The sequence below is a fragment of the Belonocnema kinseyi genome, chromosome 5 (assembly GCF_010883055.1).
Source record: "Belonocnema kinseyi isolate 2016_QV_RU_SX_M_011 chromosome 5, B_treatae_v1, whole genome shotgun sequence".
NCBI lineage: Eukaryota > Metazoa > Arthropoda > Insecta > Hymenoptera > Cynipidae > Belonocnema > Belonocnema kinseyi.
In genome coordinates, this window is record NC_046661.1 from 144,520,542 (window position 1) to 144,546,049 (window position 25,508).

The 25,508-nt window shown below is 31.6% G+C and overlaps 1 protein-coding gene across 1 annotated transcript; it reads left to right on the plus strand.

Annotated features, from left to right (window-relative positions):
• On the plus strand, window positions 1-24,946 carry LOC117173314. Its single transcript, XM_033361806.1, has 4 exons — window positions 1-96; window positions 9,452-9,645; window positions 22,208-22,626; window positions 24,568-24,946. Exons 2-4 carry the CDS (start codon window positions 9,585-9,587, stop codon window positions 24,742-24,744), a joined length of 657 nt encoding a protein of 218 aa, XP_033217697.1. The 5' UTR covers window positions 1-96; window positions 9,452-9,584; the 3' UTR covers window positions 24,745-24,946.
• The last annotated feature ends 562 nt before the right edge of the window (window positions 24,947-25,508 follow it).

The following is a 25,508-nucleotide window of genomic DNA, read 5'->3' on the forward strand; positions in this document are numbered from 1 at the left end:
CGGCGGTTGGGAATTTCCGAAAAACCGCAGGAGCTTTAGTCAGTAGCTGTTCGATCGAGTAGCGTGTAGGAGGAGGTTTTCAATTGACGACCAAAGGTTAGTAAATTTTCCTCCGGATTTTCATTATTAGTGTTGAACTGTCAGAAAATCTGGCCGACGATTCGCATCTTGTTCTTTCGTGGCGTGATCGCGATTTCTTCCCCGTTCCTTCGCTTGGGATCGGTGGTTGCTAGTCGCCGGATTATCAACCGAACGACCTAAGAAAGGGCTTGATTCGGGAGTTTCATCCCCGAGGTTGTGAATCTCGAAAGAGTCTTTCTCGGTTTTCTTATTTCGCGTACGGCTCGAATTTCGTTTTGCCTTTTTTTTCATCCTCTCGACGACGGAACTTTTTCACAAGTTGGAAACGAATTTGGAAAGTGTGGACAGGGTCAGGCGTACCTTGTTTTAATAAACAACAATATTTCCTTAACTTCTACTAATTTTTCAGCTAAAAAAAGAATTTAAATTTCTTTCACTCCCTATTGATAGCTCAAAACATATCTATTTGGCGACCCAAACGTGGGGCTCCGAATTTCTTTTTCTGCTAGTTTTACTTTTTATGATTTTTTGTGATTGAAAATCGAACCTACACCTTTAGGAGGCCATGCTTCACTCCACCCTTGGAAAAAAGCAGTAAACCTTGCAAGTCAATCAAAAGCAGTCTTGTTCTTGGGTAGAACCACCAAACCCGGTGGCGCCCTTAAATAGCTATTGCGAACCTATTGTATCGCGATCTCAGAGATTACAATCTTTGTCAATTGAGACAATGTCTGAACAGGATCTCCTAGTATTTTTACCATTACATTCACCTTCTCCCCTGCATATTTTATCCCGTCAGAGTAATCAGATCAAGCAAAATAATCACTAATATTCAAACCCTTTTAAATATCCTGCACGTTCAGAACGCTCACATGGAGAAAAATATTCAACTCCCTCAAAATGGTTTGGTCGAGGAAAATGTTTAACCACTTTTGAATATTCCATCCGTTTAGAATGCTGAGATTCAGAAAAATATTCAATCCTTTAAAAAAAGTCTAAATGAGCAAAATATCCAACCCCTGTTGGATATTCTAGATGTTCAGAACGCTCAGATTGAGAAAAATATTCGATTTCTTCAAACCAGTCTAAATGAGAAAAACATTCAACCCCTTTTGAGTCCACCCACTCAAAACCCTCAAATTTAGAAAAATATTCAACTCCATCAAAACGGTCTAAACGAGCAGAATATTCAACACTTTTTGAATATTTCACCTCTTCAGAATAATCAAGTTCAGAAAAATGCACACATGCCAGGAAATTACCATCTTCAATCACATGCCCTGTTACATTAGACCATCACATCAATAGGATATGCCCGGATATAACCTTTATCTCCCAGGTTGTCCCAAGGATATTCCAGGGATAACTCGTCCCAGGGATATTTAGGATATCCCGGAGACGTGCCAGGGATATCCTGGGGTTATGCTTGGGATATCCAAACATCTGCCTCAAAGAACCGATCGCGCCTGTTAATTTACCACACCCCAAAGCTAAGTGACTGGCACGGAGTGGCCCGTGTGTTGAGAATCCCGGAATAACCGCTACCTACATTTGCTGGTTTAGGTCATGAAGACGCTAATATCTTTTTAGCCGCATGCGTTACTTATTTTAGGAAATTGTTAATAGTCCCCAAAAAACGGAACTGTTTAGTAGCAAAACCTTTAACCAATTCGGCCGGAAAATGGTGGAGGATGTACAAAAATGTGTTGCTTCCCTGAACAAAATTCTGCGACCATTTATTGCAACAATATGCTGGGAATACTACAATAATGCGCCTAGAAGCTAGACTCTACTCAATTAGGCAATAAGAGCAGCAACCCGTCGAAATGTTCCTGCACCAAAAAATATATTAGCATTGAGATTGCGTCCGGAATTTCCCGAATCCGCTCTTGTAGCTCTATCAATTCGATTCCCAGGTATCAAAGAGAGAGCACTTGTTCGTGGGTGCTGTCAATTTCTACCACTTAAATATTTCTTGCCTTGATAAGGGTACTGTACGAGTACCGAAACGTTGGTAATGCAAATTTATTTATTTATGTTTTTTATTTTATTGTATTTTGATGGTTATAAAAATAAAAAAGACGAAAGAAAGGAAAAAAGAGAAGGAAGGGGATGTGGTTGGGCGCCTTGTCATTTTTCTTTCCTCTTTTTTTATTTTTTCCGGAAATTTTATTTTATTATATTTTTTTTTCAGATTACAATAGGGTTTTTTTATTTTCGTTTATTCGTTCTGGTCCAAATTTAGTCGTTGGATTCTTGTTTTGTTTAACAGGATTTTGCATCAATTGAGTCCTTACGACTTTCAGTTAAAATTGCCATTCCTTTTCCGCGTTGTCAACACTGCCCTGGGTCACACTTTTTTCATTTATTTATCCATAAAAATAACAATTTGCACCTACCTTCTGATTTTATTCTTCTAATTTTAAATTAGAGTTTGTTGACACATGACTGTTCATCCTGCTGACATCCCCAGAAGTTCCTGTGCTGGCTTCACCCTCATGGGGTCCACCATACGCTAAATTCGGCGCGGTTCATACCTTCATGAAGCTCGATTGTTGTGTTAATGTCACACCTGAAATCCACGATGAAAAATACCCTTTGATTTTAATTGATGACCATGAAGCAGATTATATTTATTTGGAAATTATCATACGTCGGCGTATATATTCAACACCGTCGCATTCCTACTTTAAATTTCAAAATAGGATCCTATTTCTTTCACCTATAGGTGCCACCTATAGGAAATGAAGTAGGATCTTATATAGGTGCCTGCATAGAACACTCCCTAATAAGGTATCTAATGGTAACTAAATAATGGTACTTCATCGTGCCTAATGGGTACTTAGGTCTCCAGGTGCTTCTGGAACATCAAAAAACCTTCTGCGCAGCCGCAAGTACCATAGAATACTACTGCGCATCTGGATATGGTCTCATACAGAAATATATACAGGATCCCATACAGGAACCTATCCTTTATAGGATCCTATGTCATTTTCTATAGGTGACACCTATAGATGAAATATGTAGGTTCCTATGTACGATCCTATATGAGAATATGTAGGAACCAATATAGGAATTTTCAGTAGGGATTGTCCAATCGAAGTCATCCCCTTAACGGTACCGGAAGTTAAGTACGAGTTTTCACCAGAATATACAGAGGCCTTTAAAGGCATTATTCACGAACATGCGGCCAGTTTTCACTTCGGCGTAAAACGTTTAAAACAGACGATGACCGTGCAGAACGTCATCGAACTTAAGGACCCGAAGGTGGGTAAAGCTGGAAGTACCACTTTGCCCAAAAGACGTCCGACCTATGCCATAATTGAGGGATCATTTAAGGCTCATTTAATACCCAAAAGCCAAATTTTTGGCTCTGCATTTTTTCAAAAAAATGCATGGTACTGCCAGCCTTAAGTAAAGCTAGCAGCACCATGGTAGAAATATTCGTGATATCAAATTTGTTCTTTTACAGGAATTTAGGGCTCATTGAAGGCTCTTGCATGACCTGTGGCGCAACTTTTCAAAAACAAACCCTATCATAAAAAACTAACCTAAAAATAAATATGCACTAATCTGAAAATTGAATACACCAGGATTGAAAGTTCATTTTAGGCTCTTAAACGGCCCCAAAATAAATTTTCCAAATCCATCCCCTGATGTTAAAAAACTACCCCTTACTTAAAAGTGCTGATAAAGTGCACTAAATATGCGCTAATAATAAAATTAAGCACAGCAGAATTGAAGGCTCATTTTAGTCTCTCTAAGGCCCTCAAAATCAATTTTCCAAAACCATCCCTTGACATTGAAAAACTACCCCTACTTAAAAGTGCTGATAAAGTCTACTAAATATGCACTAATCATAACACTAAGAGCATCACAAGTGAAGGATCATTAAAGGCTCTTATATGGCCCACTGTGAAAATTTCCAAAAACAACACCTATCATAAATAAACTACCCTAAAAATTAAATATGCTTCAATCTGAAAATTGTACACACATGAATTGAAGAATCATTTTAGTCTCTCCAACGACCTCAAAATCAATTTTCCAAAACCATCTTTTGATGTTAGAAAACTACCCCTTACATAAAAGTGCTGATAAAGTGTACTAAATATGCACTAATCATAAAACTGAGTATATCAGAATTAAAGGCTCATTAAAAGCTCTAGTATGACCCACGGCAAAATTTTTAAAAAACAACACCTATTATAAATAAACAACCCTAAAAAATAAATATGTTCTAATCTGAAAATTGAGCACACCAGAATTGAAGGCTCATTTTAGGCTCTCCAACGTCCCTCATACCAATTTTTCAAAACTATCCCTTGCTATTAAAAGACTGCCCCTCACTTAAAACTGCTGATAAAGTGCACTGAATATGCACTGATCATAAAACTGAGTACATCAGAATTAAAGGTTCTTGTTTGACACATGGCGAAACTAATTTTTCAAAAACAACCCCTATCATAAATAAACTTTCCTGAAAATTAAATATACTCTAATCTGAAAATTAAGCACACCAGAATTGATGGCTCATTTTAGTCTTTCTAAGGCCCCCAAAATCAATTTTCCAAAACCATCCCTTGACATTGAAAAACTACCCCTACTTAAAAGTGCTGATAAAGTCTACTAAATATGCACTAATCATAACACTAAGAGCATCACAATTGAAGGATCATTAAAGGCTCTTATATGACCCACTTTGAAAATTTTTCCAAAAACAACACCTATCATAAATAAACTACCCTAAAAATTAAATATGCTTCAATCTGAAAATTGTACACACATGAATTGAAGAATCATTTTAGGCTCTCCAACGACCTCAAAATCAATTTTCCAAAACCATCCCTTGATGTTAAAAAACTACCCCTTACATAAAAGTGTTGATAAATTATCCTAAATATGCACTAATCATAAAACTGAGTATATCAGAATTAAAGGCTCATTAAAAGCTCTAGTATGACCCACGGCGAAATTTTTTAAAAACAACACCTATTATAAATAAACAACCCTAAAAAATAAATATGTTCTAATCTGAAAATTGAGCACACCAGAATTGAAGGCTCATTTTAGGCTCTCCAACGTCCCCCATATCAATTTTTCAAAACTATCCCTTGCTATTAAAACACTGCCCTTCACTTAAAACTGCTTATAAAGTGCACTGAATATGCACTGATCATAAAACTGAGTACATCAGAATTAAAGGTTCTTGTTTGACACATGGCGAAACTAATTGTTCAAAAACAACCCCTATCATAAATAAACTTTCCTAAAAATTAAATATACTCTAATCTGAAAATTAAGCACACCAGAATTGAAGGCTCATTTTAGTCTTTCTAAGGCCCCCAAAATCAATTTTCCAAAACCATCCCTTGACATTGAAAAACTACCCCTACTTAAAAGTGCTGATAAAGTCTACTAAATATGCACTAATCATAACACTAAGAGCATCACAATTGAAGGATCATTAAAGGCTCTTATATGACCCACTGTGAAAATTTTTCAAAAAACAACACCTATCATAAATAAACTACCCTAAAAATTAAATATGCTTCAATCTGAAAATTGTACAAACATGAATTGAAGAATCATTTTAGGCTCTCCAACGACCTCAAAATCAATTTTCCAAAACCATCCCTTGATGTTAAAAAACTACCCCTTACATAAAAGTGCTGATAAAGTGTACTAAATATGCACTAATCATAAAACTGAGTATATCAGAATTAAAGGCTCATTAAAAGCTCTAGTATGACCCACGACGAAATTTTTAAAAAACAACACCTATTATAAATAAACCCTAAAAAATAAATATGTTCTAATCTGAAAATTGAGCACACCAGAATTGAAGGCTCATTTTAGGCTCTCCAACGTCCCTCATATCAATTTTTCAAAACTATCCCTTGCTATTAAAACACTGCCCTTCACTTAAAACTGCTGATAAAGTGCACTGAATATGCACTGATCATAAAACTGAGTACATCAGAATTAAAGGCTCATTAAAGGTTCTTGTTTGACACATGGCGAAACTAATTTTTCAAAAACAACCCCTATCATAAATAAACTTTCCTGAAAATTAAATATACTCTAATCTGAAAATTAAGCACACCAGAATTGAAGGCTCATTTTAGGTTCTTGTTTGACCCAACGGCGCTATTTTTCAGAAAACAACCCCTATAAAAAATAAATTACCCTAAAAATTAAATGTGCTCTAATCTGAAAATGGAGCACACTAGAATTGAAGGCTCATTTTAGACTCTCCAACGCCCCTAAAATGAATTTTCTTAGACCTTCCCTTGCTAATTAAAAACTGCCCCTTACTTAAAAATTGCACCATGGGTCATGCAAGAGCCTTTAATGAGCCTTCAATTCTGATATTTCTACCATGGTGCTGCTAGCTTTACGTAAAGATGGCCGTACCATGCATTTTTTTGAAAAAATGCAGAGCCTAAAATTTGGATCTAAAAAACGGTTACTGGAAAATCCCTCTCTCCCTCGAATCTAGAAAAGTATCTGCTTTTTAACTCCCGACACATCGCCCCAGCCCTCGAACGCCTCGATATTAAGCTATTTTAAAAATTTTGTAAGGTTTCAAGAAACTTGAACAAATTCTTTAAGCTAATAGGAAAAATTAAAATGATTCTTTATTTTAAAAATTAGTTTGAAGAGGTCAGTTTAAAAAATTGTACATTTATTTAGAGATTTCTAAAATTCTCAAAGAAGAATCTGGAAGACTTCAAGACAAGTTTTTAATTTTGCAGAATTTAGAAAAAAATCCACGAAAAATTCGAGTAATTTAAAAATATTAGAAGGTCTGCAATTTCTACAAGGATTGCCAGAAGAATTTGATTAGGATTTACGGGAACATTTTTAAGAGTTTTTTTTGAAAAATGAACTTCAAGAGGAAATTGAAAAAATTTATAAAGATTTTAAAACATTTCTTAAAATTTCCCAAAAGAGTAGAAGATTTTAAAGGAAAATTTTACAATTTGTTAAGGTTAGAGAAACAAATAAAAAATGGTTTAAATTAAAAAAATATTTAGAAGATTTGGAAGTATTTTTAACTGTAAAAAATGTCTAAAAATGCAGATCTTTTTAAAGACTTCAAATCAAAACTTTAGAAGCGTTTAGAAGAATTTTCAAAGGCTTCATTTTAACAAACAAATTGTCACAAGATTTCTAGGCAGCTAAAAATATTTTTAGGAATTTAAGAGGATTTGAATGAATTAAAGATATTTTAAATCTTCAAAGAATTTCCGAAAACGTTTCAAATAATTTTTATTTTTTCCAAACTTTTGAAATTACTAAATATTTTTTAGAAAGGATCGAATTTTTCCTAATATGTTGTAAAATCCTGTTAATATTCATGTGACAATTTTTAAGGGAACATTTTTTCACGATTACATGAAATTAAACGAGATAGCAAATAAGAAGGTATATGCTAAGTAAAACAGCACATAGTTATTTGTTTCAAATTTAAATAGCATTAGATAAGATAAGAATAATTACAATTATGAGGCCTTGAATCTAAAGTTCTTTTGCATTTAAGGCTTCAATTAAAAAAATTTTAATACGAATTTTTTAATTTTTGTAGGTTTTCAATATCAAATTTCACAATGCAGTAGTTTTAAATTCAAATACTAAAAATTGTAGGGCAATTCCAATAATTAAATCTCTCAAAATTGCAGATTGCATTTTGAAAGCGTTGATAATTTGTTTTCATTTTAATTATTTTTAATTAAAATATTCTTCTCTCTAAATCCAAATTAGTGAAAAATTTAAGTAATCAAATCAGTACTAATGGTTTTAACTGATGAATCAGTTACTTTTTTAGTTAAAGGAAAAAGATACATTTTCAACCAAAAGTTATACAGTTCAATTTTCATTTAAGAAAGTTAATTAAAAAAAAAACAATAATTTCTAAAAAATAGTTGAGTTTTTAACGAAATAGATGAATAAAAGAATTAACTTTCAACAAAATCGCAACATTTTTTACCAAAATTTAGACTTTTTTAAAACCTAAATAAAAAATTTTAAAACAAAAACATTTTTAACTCAAGTATGAAAAAAATCAACTAAATTGTTGAATTTTCAAGTATAAAAGACGAATTTTTTAACATAAAATATGAATTTTTAACAAAAAACTACGTTTTTGACCAAAAAGTTCATTTCCAACCAAAGAGTTGAATTTAAAATAAAAAAAAAGATAATTTCTTTTCAAAATTGTTACATTTTGTTATAATTATATTCAAATTCAATTAAATTAAAATATTTTTTAAGATTTAGCAAAAATAAAAAAGAATTATTTAAATTTTCAACCAAACGATGAATTTTCGACGAAAATGATGAATCTTCAACTGAAGTAGTTGAATTTTAGACCAAGAAAATTATTTTTCTACCGAAAAAGTACGAATTTTCAAGAGAATACAGAAATTTTTAATTGAAAACTGATCAATTTTTGACAAAAATGAGATAGTTAAACTTTCAGTTAAAAAATTTATCTTTGACAAAAAAATTTTTTTAACTGAATAGTTAAATTTTTCAGATTTTAAAGAATTCTCTAAGGGTTTTTAGGCAAATAAAGATCAATTTACTAATGAAACAGATCAATTTTCAACTATTTTTAAACAAGAACGATTTTTCAGTCAAAGAAGAAAAATAATTTTGACCAAATATTTGAATTTTTAAGTAGAAGTTTTAGTTTTTAATTTTAACAGAAATTGAGAACTAAATATGCAAAAAATAAAGACGTGGGGTTTTTCAGAAAATCTTTTTTTCTTCAAATTTTGAAAACATGAAAAAATATTTTCAGGAAATCCCCACGTTTTTATTCTTCTAAATATTTTTTAAAGGCTGCTAATTTTAATAGCATCATGTGGGTTAAACCATTTTTGAGGCAGCATAAAACTTACAAGATAGGTTCCTTATGAAAGTAGAAGTTGAAAAGGGCAAAAAAATTAAGTTGGGCTTTTTTTAAAAATCAACCTTTATTTTTTTCAGAAAAACCTCTTAATGTATTTAAAAATAATTGAAATTTTATATAAAATTTAAAAAAATTCGGAAATATTTTTTAAAAATTCCTGAAAATATTGCAGATGCTTTTTTTTTTTTTAACGGCTCATTAGAGACAAATAGATACCAAAATATGCTTGTGACTTTCAACACGAATTTAATTATTGTCTTTATGACTAAGGAAAAATTATTGCAATATAATCTGTATTTTTCCTTCAGTTTTGGAAACTGTTCTAGCATTTGACGCGACATTGACAAATAAGTAATGGTTTCAATATGACACAATATTCCACGCACACGAAAAAAAAATTTGACGCTATCAATAAAAATGTTATGTACTTTATATCGTGTCCCTTTCCAGTACTTATACTCATTTGAAGAAAAAAAACAAGATAACGCCTGCATTATATAAGCCGCAAAAACCTGGGTTTTATTTCTCGTCATCAGTTAGAATCCTCAGGAAATAGTTCAAGAAACTGTCTGTTGTATTTGGCATGACGAGGACCGCTGTCGCTATGCTGCTGATAAATTCAGTAGTTTTCTTCTATTTTATTGGTAAGCACAATACTCAGATTACTTAATAATTAACATTATTCGACTCTATTTTTATTCATTAAGATTAAAATAATTTTTTCTCTTACCTAATTTTAGTTTGACTTTTTATTGTAATTTTTACCATACGGGTACATTGTGCTCGCTACGCGCACAATAATTACTTTTTCTTCTGAAAAAAATTCGTTTCATTTTCCAACATTTTGTTATGGATTTTACAGATTATTTAAAAACAGATTATTATATCGAGAAAATTCCAGTAAATTCCATATAAATGGCAGAATTGTTTTGTCATTAACTTACAACATTTGTTTTTGATTGCTTGACAATGTCTGCATTTTGTTAAAATTTTGTCTTTTGTAGTAGAATATTAATTTTCTTGGCGACTAGTTCACCCTTTTGTTTGAAAACTCATTTCTCAGATAGAACTTTTAATTATTAGGTTAAAAAATTAATTATTGGTTTGAAAATTCTTCAAAAAAATTTTTATTTGGTTGAAAATATATGTAATTTGTTAAAAATAATCTTTTTTGGTAAGAAATTCAAGTGTTTTGTTAAAATTTTATTCTGTTTGTTAAGATTAATGTCGTTTTTTGGTACGAAATTTATCTTTGGGGTTGAAAAATTAATTTTTTTGGTTGATTGTTCATTGTTTTAGGTAGAAAATAATTTATTCACTTAAAAATGTAACTAATTTGTTCAAAAATTCTTTTTTTCTTTCGTTGAAAATTGATTTTTCCGACAGAAAATTCAACTATTTAATGTTTTTTTTAAACATTTATTTTCTTCATTTAAAAATTCTGTTATTACGTTGAAAATGTTTGCATTTTGTTAAAACTTGATCTTTTGTGGTAGGATTTTAATTTTATTCGTGATTAATTAATTTTATTAATTATATATTAATTTTCTTGAAAATTCCATTTTTAGGTTAAACATGTAACTATTAGATTAAAAATTCAAGTCTTAGTTTGAAATTTTTTTTTAATTCAGAATTACTTTAACAGTTCATTATTTTATTAAAAATTAATATTTTAACCTCAAAATTTAACAATTCCATTTTTGGTCTTAAATTTATCTTTTTTGATAGACATTTAATCTACTTAATAGAAAATTCATCTGTTCTTTGAAAATTCAACTATTGGGTTAAAAATGCATTTATCTTTTGTTCAAGATTCATTATTTTAGTTAAAAATGAACTTCGTTGCTTATACATTAAGGCATTTTTATTAAAAAGTAATTGTTACAAATTTAACTATTTTGTTGAAAATTCGTTTTTTTTTTATTGAACAGGAATTTTTTTACCGAAAATTTAATTGTTTCATATTTGGTTTAATATTTATCTTCTTTAGTTGAAAATTTAGATAATTCATTTTTGGCTATTTCTTCAAGTAAAAATTTAACTACTGCAGTTTTGTCAAAAATTGAGCATGTGGATCTTCTTACAAGCAGAATGTCAAAGTCATTCCTTATACTTGTAAGATTTTTCTTTCTACACATGAAATACATATTTTATTATTGATGTAGGTTTTTTGACCAGGGAAATTAATTAATAGTTTTAAGATGTTCATTTCGTTTGTCTACTTGGTCATAATCAATATTATTAAAATATTGATTAATTTTTAAGATTGTGAAAAAACGCGCTTTTGCTCAACTGGGCAATCTGAAAGACCTGGGTGGGTTTAAATAATCCCAACGGAGCTAAAGAGCGTTTTTCACAATCTTAAAAATTAATCAATATTTTAATAATATTGATTATGACCAAGTAGACAAACAAAATTAACATCTTAAAACTATTAACTAATTTCCCTGGTCGAAAAACCTACATCAATAATAAAATATGAATTTCATGTTTAGAAAGAAACATCTTACAAGTATAAGGAATGAGGTTGACATTCTGCTTGTAAGAAGATTGTGAGGAAAGTGTTCTCGTGTCTCCGTAGCTCAGTTGGTAGATCATCAGACCGGCAATCTGAAGGACCTGGGCTCATATCCCAGCGGAGCTAGAGAGCGTTTTTTTCACAATCTTAAAAATTAATCAATACTTTGATAATATTGATTATGACCAAGTAGACAAACAAAATTAACATCTTAAAACTATTTATTGATTATTGATCAAATATTACAATTTTTACTTGTAATGATGTTTTATTAAAAACGTTTTTATTAAATCAACATTATGTATAAAATAAAATTCCGTTTTTCATGGTTGGAAATTAATTGTTTTAAGGGAAAATATAATAATAAAATTGTGCTATTACGAATCTTGATCAGTTCTATTAGGTAAACAAATGTAAAAAATCTTTTAAATCCTTCGAAATTTCTCAAATTCGCTTCAAATCCTTGAAATCTGTTAATAGCATTTGAGAATCTTAACATTTTTAAATCCTTTGAAATCCCTCAAATCTTGTGAATAACTTCTTTGAAATTAATTGATATATTGTAAAATACTTTGAAATCCCGTAGAATTAAATGAAATCTGATGATATTCCTTGACATCTCTTGAAATATTCAAAATCACATGGAATTTTTTGAGATCCTCGGGAATTGAGTAAGATACCTTATTAAGAGCCTTTAAGAATCCTTGATTGACTGAAATCCTGGAAAATCTTACAAAATTCCTTAAAAATCATTTGACATATTTATAGGAATATTATAAAATGTTTTTACAATTTTTAATACGTCCTACATAATGAAAACCATTTAAAAAATCACTTAAAATTATTTAGTAAAAGCCTTTGAAATCTTTAAGGCTCTCTTCTTTATTCGTTTCTTTCAAAGCTTTTTTCCTTTCAAATCCTTTCAAGAAAAAAAAAACAGGTAGAGAGATTTTTAAGGGCGATTTGCAAGACTTTCATCTGATTGGTGGGTGAATCTCAGTCCACTTCTGAACACTAATTTTAAAGTATGAATAATGTCCATTTTTTACCTGAAAATATTTAATGAAACGAACCTAAAATATTACTTTAGAGGTTTTATAATCTCTTTCCGCCATTTGCCACTAAAAATAGAGAAGTATTTTTTAATTCATTCAGGGTTTTCAAATATTGGATCTATTGCTTTTGCTTGACATAAAATATTCCTTTTTTAAAAATATCCAATTGTAAATAAAAATAACCAAATAAAAAAGAGTTTAAATAATAAGATCCTCACAATTTCAGATTCAGTTTATTTGTTAAATATTTGTTTAATTTATTTCAAAGAAGTCCGTGAAATAATTTGAAAATCATCTTCTAAAATTCGGAGATTTCCTAAGTTTTTTCTATTCTTGCGACTAAAAGAAATAAAACCATGATTCTAGATTGTTTCAAGGTTTTCAAACATTAGATCTATTCCTGGTATCACGTAAAATATACATTATAGTCATTCGCTTTGCTATGAAAATGTTGCACAAGATTATTAATATTTAATTTGTAAATAAATTTTATTTTGTAAAGTTATATGTACAGAACTTTCTACTGAGTTTAACTGCTTTGCAGGGATCTTTAAATTATTTTTTATTAAGATAATATAATTCACAAAGCATAATCATATTTAACTCAGTGTCAGATGACCAATATAATATTGAGCCGTGACCCGAAATTTCGTAATCACATCTGTTATACAGTGGAAAGCAATAAACCATAGATTTTTACATTTAAAATTAAGCAAAGTCAAATGCCCTCAAACAAGATTTTACCACATGAAAAGTTCGGGCAGTATCCATTTGTTCGCCGTCTACCTTTTTGATTTACCCTCTACACTTAACTTCCCCTCACCGCGCTGAGTAAGCGCGAGATGCTGCGCCCGACACTTGCCGGCGGGGGGGGGGGGGGGGGGGGGGTTCTATTTGTAATAATAAGAAATGAAATATAGAAATTGGTTAATTTTGCTATTAGCAATTTAGAAGTATTATATTCCAAATGTTATTTACTCCATGAGTTGAAAATTAAAAGTTTTTTCAGGATATGCTTGGGTTCACCGAAATTCAACTAAATTACAAGTCCGATAACTCTCGAACTTCGGGGATGTAGGAACGAAAAATTCCAGGAATTGCGGACTTACGGGATGCCCCCTCTAGTTGCACGATATTAGGTACGCACATGTGTAAAGCATGGATGCAAATCACGAGAAAAATAACGCAGGAAGTGGGAGAGCCACAATTAGTGTGCGTGCCGTACGTGCGAGGACGTTTTAAGGGGAGTGTACACTTACAGGACAGCAAGTTATCGGACTTGTACTGTACTATAGTTGTGAATTTTTTATATCAAAAATTTCAAACTGTCATAGAGCAATAAACCGACTATTCCTACTTAAATAGAAACTATCGCTAGTTGACAAAAATTTTACTTTGTTTTGATGCCGACTAGTATTATGGAATCTTTCGTTAAACTAATTAGACAGGTACACTCGTTCGCCGAGCAAACGAGCGCAGAGCGAAAGAGCCTACCAGGCGAGCGAGCACGTGGCGACTGAGCCAACGATTACCCCTAACTCCCACCAGTCCCATCCGTGGGACTGATACATATATGCGCACCGGCGCGTTAAGGCTAATTCAGACTAGCCGTTCTCGGCTGCGGTTCGCCGGTTGACTTGCGCAGTCACACTGAGCCGATTCAGCTTACAAGATTGTCATTCTCACGCCTGTGCGATTTATAGATTAAAGTGTCGTGAGTGGCGTGCAGCAAGCTCGAGAAATAGCTGCAGGTACACTAGGTACAGCCTGAAGGCTAAAATGTGAACGAGTTTTAGTGATTTCTATCTCACTTAGGTGGCGTCCGTGTTGATGCTTGTATGGTAGAAGGGGAAGATCAGGAATATAGGAACATGGCGGACATGTAAATAACGAGTGAGTGATTATAATAATCACGTCTCCAAATTATTTACATTTTCTGCTTGAAACAAATTGACATTATTTTTATTTTTAAATTGAAAAAGGGACCGACCTGTTCGGAGTGGTACTTAAGTGTTGGGCTTAATGTCTCTGTTTAAATATTTTTTCAGTTAGAATTATGGCAAGAATAATTTGCACAAGCAAACTATTTCATGTAATATATAAAAACCGCAATTCATTTTTGATTATGCGCTATTTGATGTTTTTTTATATTGCATGAAATGGTATGTTTACCTAAATTATTCTTCCTGTAAATATAAATTTAAAGATATATTAAAATTAGCATGGAATGGGTGGAAAAGCGTGGTGGAAGGGTTGCCGGAATAGAGCTGTAGTTCGTTCTATCTCCACTAGATGGCGCCATTTCGTTACTTTACTAAGTTCATATTCTTTAACATGGGACTGTACGCAGTTTGGCTGCAGGCCTCGTGGCTTTAGCGAGCGCTCTCATTGGGTACGGTTGCGGACGGCACGGCTGAAATTAGAATCGAACCTAAATGCTCGAAACGAACCGGAACAGGGACCGAGCACGCTTTGATTCGCCCAGAGTCCAGCCGGACCGGCGAACCGCAACTGAGAATTGCTAGTCTGAATTAGTCTTTAGACTAGATTCCTCCGCTCATCGACTGACTAAAACAACGCAATGAGATGTTCGAAAGTGGGAGACCCCTCATGTATTCGTTCGCTCGGCAGGTCTCGGTCCCGCGATGCTCGTTCGTTCGGCGAATGAGTGCATAGACCTAGGGCTATCCAGTACTACAAATACACTTTAAAAATAATTAAAACAACGTTGTTATTTAATTTGATATTACAATTGAAAAATAATAATAAGCACGCTCGAAAAAATCCCTGAACTTTCCAGAAGTTGAACTTCTAAAGTTTGTTAGTTTTACATTGAAAGCTGTCAATTAAAATTTTTGAAGGCCTTATGGTCTATGCTATAGTGTTCATGACTTTATAGTTGAAACAGAACAAATTAAAATTTATTTATATCTTGTCTTCTATCCCCCATACGTACAATGGACTTCCCGTTGAATAGGGTCGGGCACAGTATAGTGTGCTCACTCAGCGACGTGAGAGGATGTTCTGTGGAGGGGAAAGTCAATCAGGTAGACGGCGTTGAAATGAAAATCGCCGTTTCCACATTTAAAATTAAACAAGTTAAAAGGCCAAGGCCATGAAATAAGATTACAGCACGCCAAAAATGAAATATACTAATGCAGAATAACCTCCTGAAGGTTGAACTTCGTAAGTTGATCAAAACTTAGGTAGGACCTCATTGTTGACTAAAATGGTCTAAAATGCATTTGAATTTTTTCTCTCTCTCTTTCGAATTTTCATATATATCCCCCCCAAAATTTGTTTTCTACATTTTAATCAGAATCTTCAATATCCTGTAAATCGAGTTTAAACTCAAGATTTCTCTTTACAATTAGCCATACAATATGAATAAACTATTACTTGTTAAATATCACACTCGTAAGTCTGTTTTATAAGATCCCAAGGAAGCCCAACAAGTGAAAAAATTGGTTTTGCAAGTTTTTGGCGCTAGTTATGATTTTTTTCAGCGTTTAACCTAAAATTGTTTAAAAAATATATAATACTTTTCACTGATGATTAGATGTTTAAATAAATTGTTTAAAAAAGTTCTTATTGTGTTTGACAATTATCTCTTTGCACTAATCTAAAAAGTCGTGGGTTTTCCGAATTTTTCAACTTATTTTCAACTTTTCGTTTACAGCGAAGCAATAATGAGTAAAAATTAACAAATATAATTATTGGAACAATTTATTATAATTTTTAATAATATTCTCTCAAAATAATACTAGCAATTATAAGTTTCTCCTCAAATTTTCCACTTTTTATCAAATTTTCAATTAGAGTGAGGTAATAATTAATTTAAGTAGACAAACAAAATTTTTCAAAGAATTTATTATTATTTTTATTAATATTCTCTTTGAATTTCACAAATGTGCGGGTTTTTATGAAATATTATAATTTCTCGAAGTATTACGCCTAGAGTGACTTAATAATTAGTTAAATTTGACAAATGTAATTGTTTAAACTAATTATTATTGTATATAATTATTTTCTCTTTTATTATTGCGAGATATTTGTGGCTTTTTCTCAAATTTCATAATTTTGGTCAACTTTTTATTTTGTGAGGTAATAACTAATGCAAGTTAACAAACAATTAGATATAAATTATATATTCTGAAATGTTGAACTTTTCCTTGTTTTTCAGTTAGTAACATATAATAAATAAACAATAGAGAAAATAATTTATTGAACAATCTCTTTTTTTGTTAATATATTTATGTGAAATGAAATAAATATTAAATATAAATTTTCTGCAAGAGCCTTTTAAAAGGTTAAAAATTCAACTCCTTCCTTGGAAGTTGAAGCAGTTTATTAGAAATTCACTTTATTGGTTGAAAATTGATCTTTTTACATTCAAATGAAAGATTGTTCAGCCAATAAAGAAACAAAATTTCAATAGAAATTTTAAATTTTGAAACAAAAACTCAAATTTTTAACATATTACATAAACTTTGCACCTGAAAGATGAATTTTTCAACTAAAAAAGATTTATTGTTGGATACAAATTAAATAGTTACATTTTCAATAAGGAAATTAATATTTAATTAAAAAAAAAAACAAATTTTCTACAACCACTGAATTTTCAACCAAATGCTAGAAATTTGAAGCCAAAAAACAAACAAATTTCTCTATAAATCATTCGAATTTCAATCTGAAAATATGATTTTTTAAAACAAATATTCTATTCTGAAAAAAATGAACTCTTAAGAAAGTAGCTCAACTTTCATAAACAGAATTTAATTATTAACCTCTAAAAATTAAAATTTTTTATTTAAAAGGCAAATTTTCAACAAATTACTTGAATTTTTCAACTAATAGAATTAATTTTCGACCCAGAAGAATATTTTCTTCAACAAAATTCATGAATTTTACACAAACATTTAAACTTGCTACTGCAAAAGATCAACATTGAAACAAAAAATGGTATTGTTTTATATACAGTTAAAAAATTAATTTTAGAGGAAACAATAAACGAATTTTGAAAGTAAGAGTTAAATTTTCTAACAAAAAAATGAATTGTTCACTAAATCTTAAACGAAAAAAATTAAGTTTTGAACACAGCGGTTCAACTGTAGACCAGATAGTTTAATTTTCTACCGATTTATAAATTTTCCAGCCAAAAGTGCGAATGTTCTACCAAACAGTTACATTTGTAACACGAAGATGTTAATTTCTCAACCAAAACGTTAATTTTGAACTTAAACCCATTTATTTTTGATAGAAAACAATGTACGAAAGGTGATAAGTTTTTAAAACAATAAGACGAAAGTATTTTAGTCAAGAAAGAAAATTCAATAAAAATTGTTGAATTTTTAAGTGAACAGTTGAATTAATATACCAAGAACGATGACTTTTTAGCAAAATTTTTGAATTCAGAAAAAAAATTTGATCCAAATATACATAATAATAAATTAAAATATAATAAAAAAGTGAATTCTTCTCTTTTGGTTTTATTACTTCAACTGGCATTTAAATGGAAAAACAAGAAAGAATGTAAAAGAGACGACTGAAGAATAGTAGTTTAAATCAACATTGAAGTTCCTTTATAATACTTTTCAAATGTTAATTTAGGAAACTAGAAATTTTGTTTAGAAACTAAAATTAATTTTTCATCGCTTTTGGATTTCGGACCATGCAAAGTGATTCAGACTAGCAACATTTTAGTCTCTGAACAAATGATAAAATTGTCCATTTAGACAACTAAATACTGGATGTTTTTAACACATTTTATTTTCTAAGAGTAATTTGATTAAGGTTTTACTTTTATTTAATCAAACGTGTTTATATTTTACAGACATGTACGCTCCTTAAGTTTATTAAATCAAAATTCTAGGGAGGTCAGAGCAAATCTCGTGGTATCATACATGGGAGGAGGACGGGGTCGACAATTTCAGAGAAACATCTTATTGAAGTTGACGATTTATTAATCCAATTCCATTGAGAGAAAAATGTTGCTCTGCAATCGTCCTTCTGCCTGTTTTGTATTAAAACACTTGAATTTTTGTTTACATAAGCATAATTTTTTCGTCCCCGTAGTCCTATCGCACTACCCAAAAAGACTACTTAGTTTGGATGTTGCATGAAATGAGATAAACATATTTTTAGAAACTTGAAGCAGTGAATAGCGTTATGCAGAAAAAACAGAAGATAAACTTTACATCGATTTTCGATGAAAGATGCTCTGAAACAACAATTAACTTCACAGGATAAACTTTACACAAATATCGGTTAAACTTTCTTTGGTTTTTCCATGACAAACACATGTTTTTTGAAAGACGCGAAGTTGTTTTAACAAATCTGTATCGCTCTGAAAAATTTCCTGCAACAAATTTTATTCTTAATTTTTTCCGTGAACTGAGCGCCAATGAGACCACTTTAGTCGCTAGGTTACTTTTCAAAATTTTGAATAATCAAGTTTCGCGGTCATCATGCATTTCTACTTGACAGCTGATCCAGCTGATTATCTACCCAGTAAACATTTTTTCCCAACCATTGGCCAATTGAGCCCCTGGAAAGCAGAACGTCCTGAGCGCTCGATACGACTTTGCCTAGTAGGTAAGGCAGGGGATAACGCGTTGCTACGGGCCGAATTAATTCGACACAAAATTTTAAAATCGCGATTACTCCGGTATTAATGGTCGTATCGAGATGATTTTTGGATAAAAATTTTCTTCAGTCTTTGCGGCTTCTGATGAATATAGAATCATAGCTCATTCCGTATAAATTCAATTCACAAACTGAGCACGAAGTTTCCACAACTTCGAGCTCAAAAACGACGCTAAATATTTTCTAATTGTTTAAAACGACTAATACTTATCAAGTGAATGTACATTAATCTATACTATATCCAAAATTGAGCTCGATCTGATTTGAATTGTAGAAATCACGAGCATAAATACAGGTCGGCCTCTGAATAGGCGACTGGGGAGGTAGCGTTTCCGCTAACTGAGCTCCCCCCACCACAAGACTCAGTCGAGGCATAATCTGATCTTTTGTTTGGCTTTTTCGATCTTGGAGCATTTACTCTGAATAGGCGATTGCGCGAGTTGTGCGATCATTTGGTTTTTTTTTCAGTGAAGTGTATTGATATAGATTGTTTTGTGTAATTTTAACAGATTATCAATACAATCCGTATAAATTATAATTATTATTAATTAATTATATTGCAGTATATCAGTTGAAACTAGCCTACGTGTACAATTTTGATTTGTATCAATTTGGACGTATACAATTTGATATGCATCTCAATAGAAGAATATTTTTTTAAGCCAAAATACTTCGTATAATGAAGAAAGCAACAATGCCTTTAAACTTCTTAAGACATTGTAAGAAGTTTTATTGGATGAAGATATATAAATAGAAATTTTTATTTATTTTTTTAATACGCATAACATATTAAGTATTCGTTCTTGTAAACTTATTTAATTTTTTAAAATATATTATGTATGTACATCATTATCTAACTATTTGTATATGAAATAAATAAATAAAATCTATATTAAAAAACGTAACATGTACATATTAACAATATTATTAAATATTCTATTATAATTTTGATAAAATTTAAAAACATAAATCAAAAAGTAATATGTAAATGTGTTAAAACGCTAATAATAAGTCAGTTCTGAGCTGTTGCCTATTCAGAGCAAATGCTCCGAGATAGAAAAAGGCAAACAAAAGATCATATTATGCCTCGATTGGGCCTTATGGTGGGGGGAACTCAACTGGCGAAAACGCTTCCTCCCCAGTCGCCTATTCAAAGGCCGACCTGTATGTCAACGCTCGATCAAGGTCGCGCCGATTTTGCAGTTCCATCAAAAGCGCGCAACGCGTCGCGACGGAATTGCATGTAAAACGTATACTTTTTTTACTTTTAATTTATTATTTGTTCACATCTTTTTTATACATGTTAAAAAATCAATCAATTACATCGTTCGCCGAGGGTTTTTTAGAATCCGCAACATTCCATAGATTCGCATTTTTTCTGTCCTTGAAAAACAAATGACTATCGGCGCGACCTTGGTCGAGTGTTGACATATTTATGCTCGTCATTTCTAGAAATCAAATCAGATCGAGCTGAATTTTGGATGTGGTATAGATTAATGTACATGCACTTGATAAGTATTGGTCGTTTTGGCAATTCGAAAATTTATAGCGACGTTTTTGAGCTTGAAGTTGTGAAAACTTCGTGCTCAGTTTGGGAATTGAATTTATATGGACTGAGCTATGATTCTATATTCGTCAGAAGCGGTAAAGACTGACGAAAATTTCTATCCAAAAATCATCTCAATACGACAATTAATACCGGAGTAATCGCGATTTTTAAATTTTGTGTCGAATTAATGCGGCCCGTAACAACGCGTTATCCCCTCCATTACCTACTAGGTAAACTCGTCTCGCGCGCTCAGGGCGTTCTGCTTTCCAGGGTTATGGGTGGTTCTACGACCGCAGTAATGGCCAATTCTAGCTCTAGTGCATGGGCACCAGACTTTTGTCCTAGAAACACTGAATTCTATTGTTGTGGACTTTTTTCTTCTAATAAAACATTAAAAACGACAATGTAATCATCGGTCAAGACAACAATATCGTTTATATCTCAGCCAAAAATATTAACCTAATGCAAATTAAAAGCAATTTACGATATTCTAAATAAATAAATGTCTCATAAAAAGCTAAAATTAACGCAGAAGTTATATGAATTTATGTAGTGAACAAATAATTAGGCAATACAGAATTATATATTTTTCTCATTAATTTTTGCGAAAGTACTGACATTGTTGCGCTATGTAAAGCGTGGGTCCAAGTCAGTTTTTCCAGTACGTTCCAGCACGTGTATGTATAAACACGGTATGGCTTTGCCGTAAGGCTGTTCCCGAGTATCCTACTCATACTGAGAAGAAGGCAAAATATGCGAGCGCGAGAAAAACAAAGAGAGGCCCATAGCGCAGGTCAAAGATGTAAATAAAGAATGGATTTGGAAATCTGCCATTTCCCCAAGGAGGTAGATTATTATTAGATAAGACGCGTTTTGAGCTGGATGTGATTCCATGAAGGATAAAGGTCCGAATAAGATTTGCATTAGTTTACCGCAAAATACACAAACAAGGCGGCAATAGGCAGAAGCTATTTGGTTAGATTATTTAAATTCTTTTAATCGTAATTATTATTAATTATTACTTTATAATAATACATGGAAGCCATTTTCAGACATTTGTACACTGAAACGCGTGTTTAGAAACCATTTTTCTTTTTTTTTTTAAATCGCAGAATTTCTGTAGTTTAAATTTTCCCGCGAAGAATGAAGTCACACAGACATAACCAATCTATGCGTTTGACAAGAAAAATGCCGCGAGCGGAAGCCATGTTCAAACTCTATTAAGAAGAAAAACATGTTTCTTATTCATTAGAAAATTCTTTTTTTTTTAAATATAATAATGAGCTACTAAAGAATAAAAATATTTTTTATCTCATTTCTTCTAATATCCCCTTTTAGCGACGGTCCTTAATCTGTTCAATGAATTAGCATGTAACATAACCAATATAAAATATTACTGTCTTTTTCAAATCAATATATTTTCATTTGTATTTTTACAGGATTAAGTTCACAATCATCTGTGGACCCCGGATCTTCTAGTTCTGGAAATAAAACTTCTCAAGCTTCTAGTTTTGGAAGTCAACATCTTCGAGGTTCTAGTACTGAAAGTAAACGTTCTGGATATTCTAATTCTGCAAGTAAACGTTCTCTAGCTTCTAGTTCTGGAACTCAATTGCCTCCTGAAATTAACAGAAAAGGACTCCATATACCCGATGGTGTAGAAGTATGGTGGGAAAAGGACAAAATCATTGCAATGGAGCAAAATGGTGTTTATAGACCATTCTTGTTCTTTGCGCAATATGCTATGATACAGGCAGTGGTAAATAAAAAGGATCCCTCTAAGATAGGATTCAATGTTGTGATTCTTAGTAGCCAAGAATGGCTAAGTTATATGGCTAAATATGCTGCTTATAAAAAGGTAGGTACACTGTAAAAACTAGAGTTCTCTTTCTTATGACTTTTTCGTGTCTGTCCTGTTTTTGAATAAGCTAACTTCATGCTGTTCTTTTCAATATAAAAAAGGACACAGGGTTCAGTGATGAATATCCAGGTATCACGAAGTTTAAAAACGTAATTAGAACATCCTAAAAACGTTCCTTGGATGTATAATTGAAAAGATGTTATTTAAGGGTTGCAAAAAAATGTCCAAAGTCAGGCCAAATAATATTCTAAAAATGTTTCATGATGCAAATATGTCCTTGAGACGTATCTGGAATATTGTGGGATCGGTGCACCGATTTTGGCCACTTTAAGAAATTTTATAAATTTGAATGCTTATAATTAGTAAACTATTACGTTTCCGATAACATTTTCTGGGTTATTGTTTTGTTTGGAGCACGTTATTCATCAGTTGTAGCCGCCACATAATAAAAAATGCATTAACAAATTGAAAAAAAAACTTGCATTTCAACAGTTTTGGTCACTTGTATGCTACTTTCGGCCACGTCTTGTATCAGTTTTGGCCATAAAAATAATTTGAAAGGTGAGAAATTGTAATGTGAGATTTAAAAGATATGTTGGCATAAGGTGCATTAATGTTAGATAAAAAGGAAACAAGAAAAACTATTGAAAATATATATTGTTTACAAACAACTTTTGCAACTTAGTATCACAACTTAACATTCAAATACTGCAATCTTCTTCTTAAACGACTCAAATAATCCTTTAAATATAATAACTTAATTGCTTTTGAACTACTTGTTTTTTTCTCTTATTGTTTTTTTTCTGTGGACCTAACTTAGTTTCTTTGGCTTTCTCTTTTCTCGATAATTTCAACGTTTCTTCTTCTTCCTTACTTCCCTTGCTAATCAGGATCCCAGAAAAAATCGTATTACTTGATTTTGCGAAAAACGATTTTTTCATCTTTAACGATTGTGTCATTTAACCAACTTTTCTAAATAAATCGAAGAAATGGATAAAAATCAACGAAAGGAGAATTTAGTTTAACAAATTTTAACACTTTATCTCTATGAACGTTTGTTTTTAGTTCAGTAAGAATGTAAAGAAGATGTTGCATGAAATTATGTACGTTGCTGACCTTCAGAGTAAAGCATTTGGTTGCTATCTCTAAAATGAAAAAACATAAGTTTTAATGATTAAAAATCTGTAATTTGGTCGAAAAGGTCCCAAAAATTAAAACGAATATTTTGCGTCGCTTTTTGAGAAAAATGAGATTTGTGCTTGCTAAAAAACAAACAAATGTTGTTTTTTTTAAACGCTTAGTACTACTTTTTTCTATCTTGGCTTGGAATAACCAGGATGTTATTTTGGGTATTTCATTTTATTTAAAGAAAATCAATATATTTTCAACTTTGTTTGTTACTTGACAGTTAAAGTGTAAAATAACCTATAAAACCATACTTATCTGTGCAACTAAATTTGAACTCACAAAAAACCATATTCCGCAAATCGTACATCCTTACCTTTTAAGAGAAGATGTTTGAAGCTTTGGACTCCTTCTGAAAAAATTATCGTTTGACAATGAAATTCGATTGCTGTTAGTCGTTACAGCTGTATGATTTTATGAGGGCCCAAAGAGGAGCAGTGGCCAAAACCGAAGCCCCGAACCTATGTTTGACGAATATTATTTGGACTAAGTTAGGACGTTTGGAGCAGTTTTGTAAAGGTTCTTTAACGTTTGTGCCCACTATGAAGCTACTTTTTAAAACGAACTAGTTATCTTTACCGTTACTGTTTCAAACTGTAACTTTTTTTGGTTACTTTTTTGGCGACTTTTGTATTTTTAAAAAATATATGGGAAATCTATTACGAGATAAATAAAAAAAAAACATCCAAAGTCATAATATTTATAAATAATGACCGAAAGAGGACACGAGCACTGAAATAATACTTTTTTCAGAGAGACTCGATACTTTATAGCGCTAGGAGCACGGTATTGGAGTATACTCAGGCTAAACGTCAGGCTCTAGAAGAATTGAGACTTGAGAGAGAACGAGAAGCTGCATTTAAGGAACTATATAAATATGACAAAAAACAAGGCTTGTATGGGGATCCTGAGCAAGGAAAGTCACAATAAAACTCCACTTTCGACTTTATTGTGGATTTAAACATGCTATGCCACACTGTCGGCCCCTACGCGAATTAACCAAAATGGCCGTGGATGGCATATCAAATACTTGCAAAGCATCACGAAACCAGGAAAAACATAGCGTTTAACTGTAATAATCATCCAACTGAATAAATAAATGCTGTAATAAGTAGCTCTGATAAGTAAAATACTTCCAAGCTGACAATTCTTTGCTCCAATAATGAAATTTGCACGTCTATATCGAAAATCTACAAATTTATGAGATTGCTGCGTTAGTCGTTGTGACTCCAAAGTGAATAAAGACCTCAGTTTAAGTTTTAATAGATTGCCAAAGCTTGGAAATGTTAAAATCATTTGGAAGGACTGGATATCATCTTTTTTAACACAACAAAACCTTTTTATCGGCAACGCATCAAATTGTTAAAAAAATTTTATGGGTTGAAGATACTAATTGTATTGTAGTAAAGTCCTTTTTACAAAACAAAATAGGAAATATTTACATAAATAATCCAATTAACTTTAACAATTTTGAAAGAAGACATTAGGTACAATAATACGGCGACTGGTGCACTGGTTTGAAGGCACAACGAAAATATTTCAACTTTTTCGAGAGTTTTTATATAGTAGCTCTGCACATTATAATCGTATCAGAATTAAGCATATTTTGACCATTTATCATATTTTTGGATGCAGGTTTAGCTGCTGGGTAACTACACAAACTTCCGGGTAACAACGATTTGATTGGGACGCGT

What these genes read in the sequence shown, in the direction of transcription:
- LOC117173314 (XM_033361806.1), top strand. Translation starts at nt 9,585, where the DNA reads ATGACGAGGACCGCTGTCGCTATGCTGCTGATAAATTCAGTAGTTTTC. An exon ending in AGTTTTCTTCTATTTTATTG is followed by an intron (nt 9,646 to 22,207) that starts GTAAGCACAATA and finishes GTATTTTTACAG; the next exon opens with GATTAAGTTCACAATCATCT. An exon ending in AATATGCTGCTTATAAAAAG is followed by an intron (nt 22,627 to 24,567) that starts GTAGGTACACTG and finishes TACTTTTTTCAG; the next exon opens with AGAGACTCGATACTTTATAG.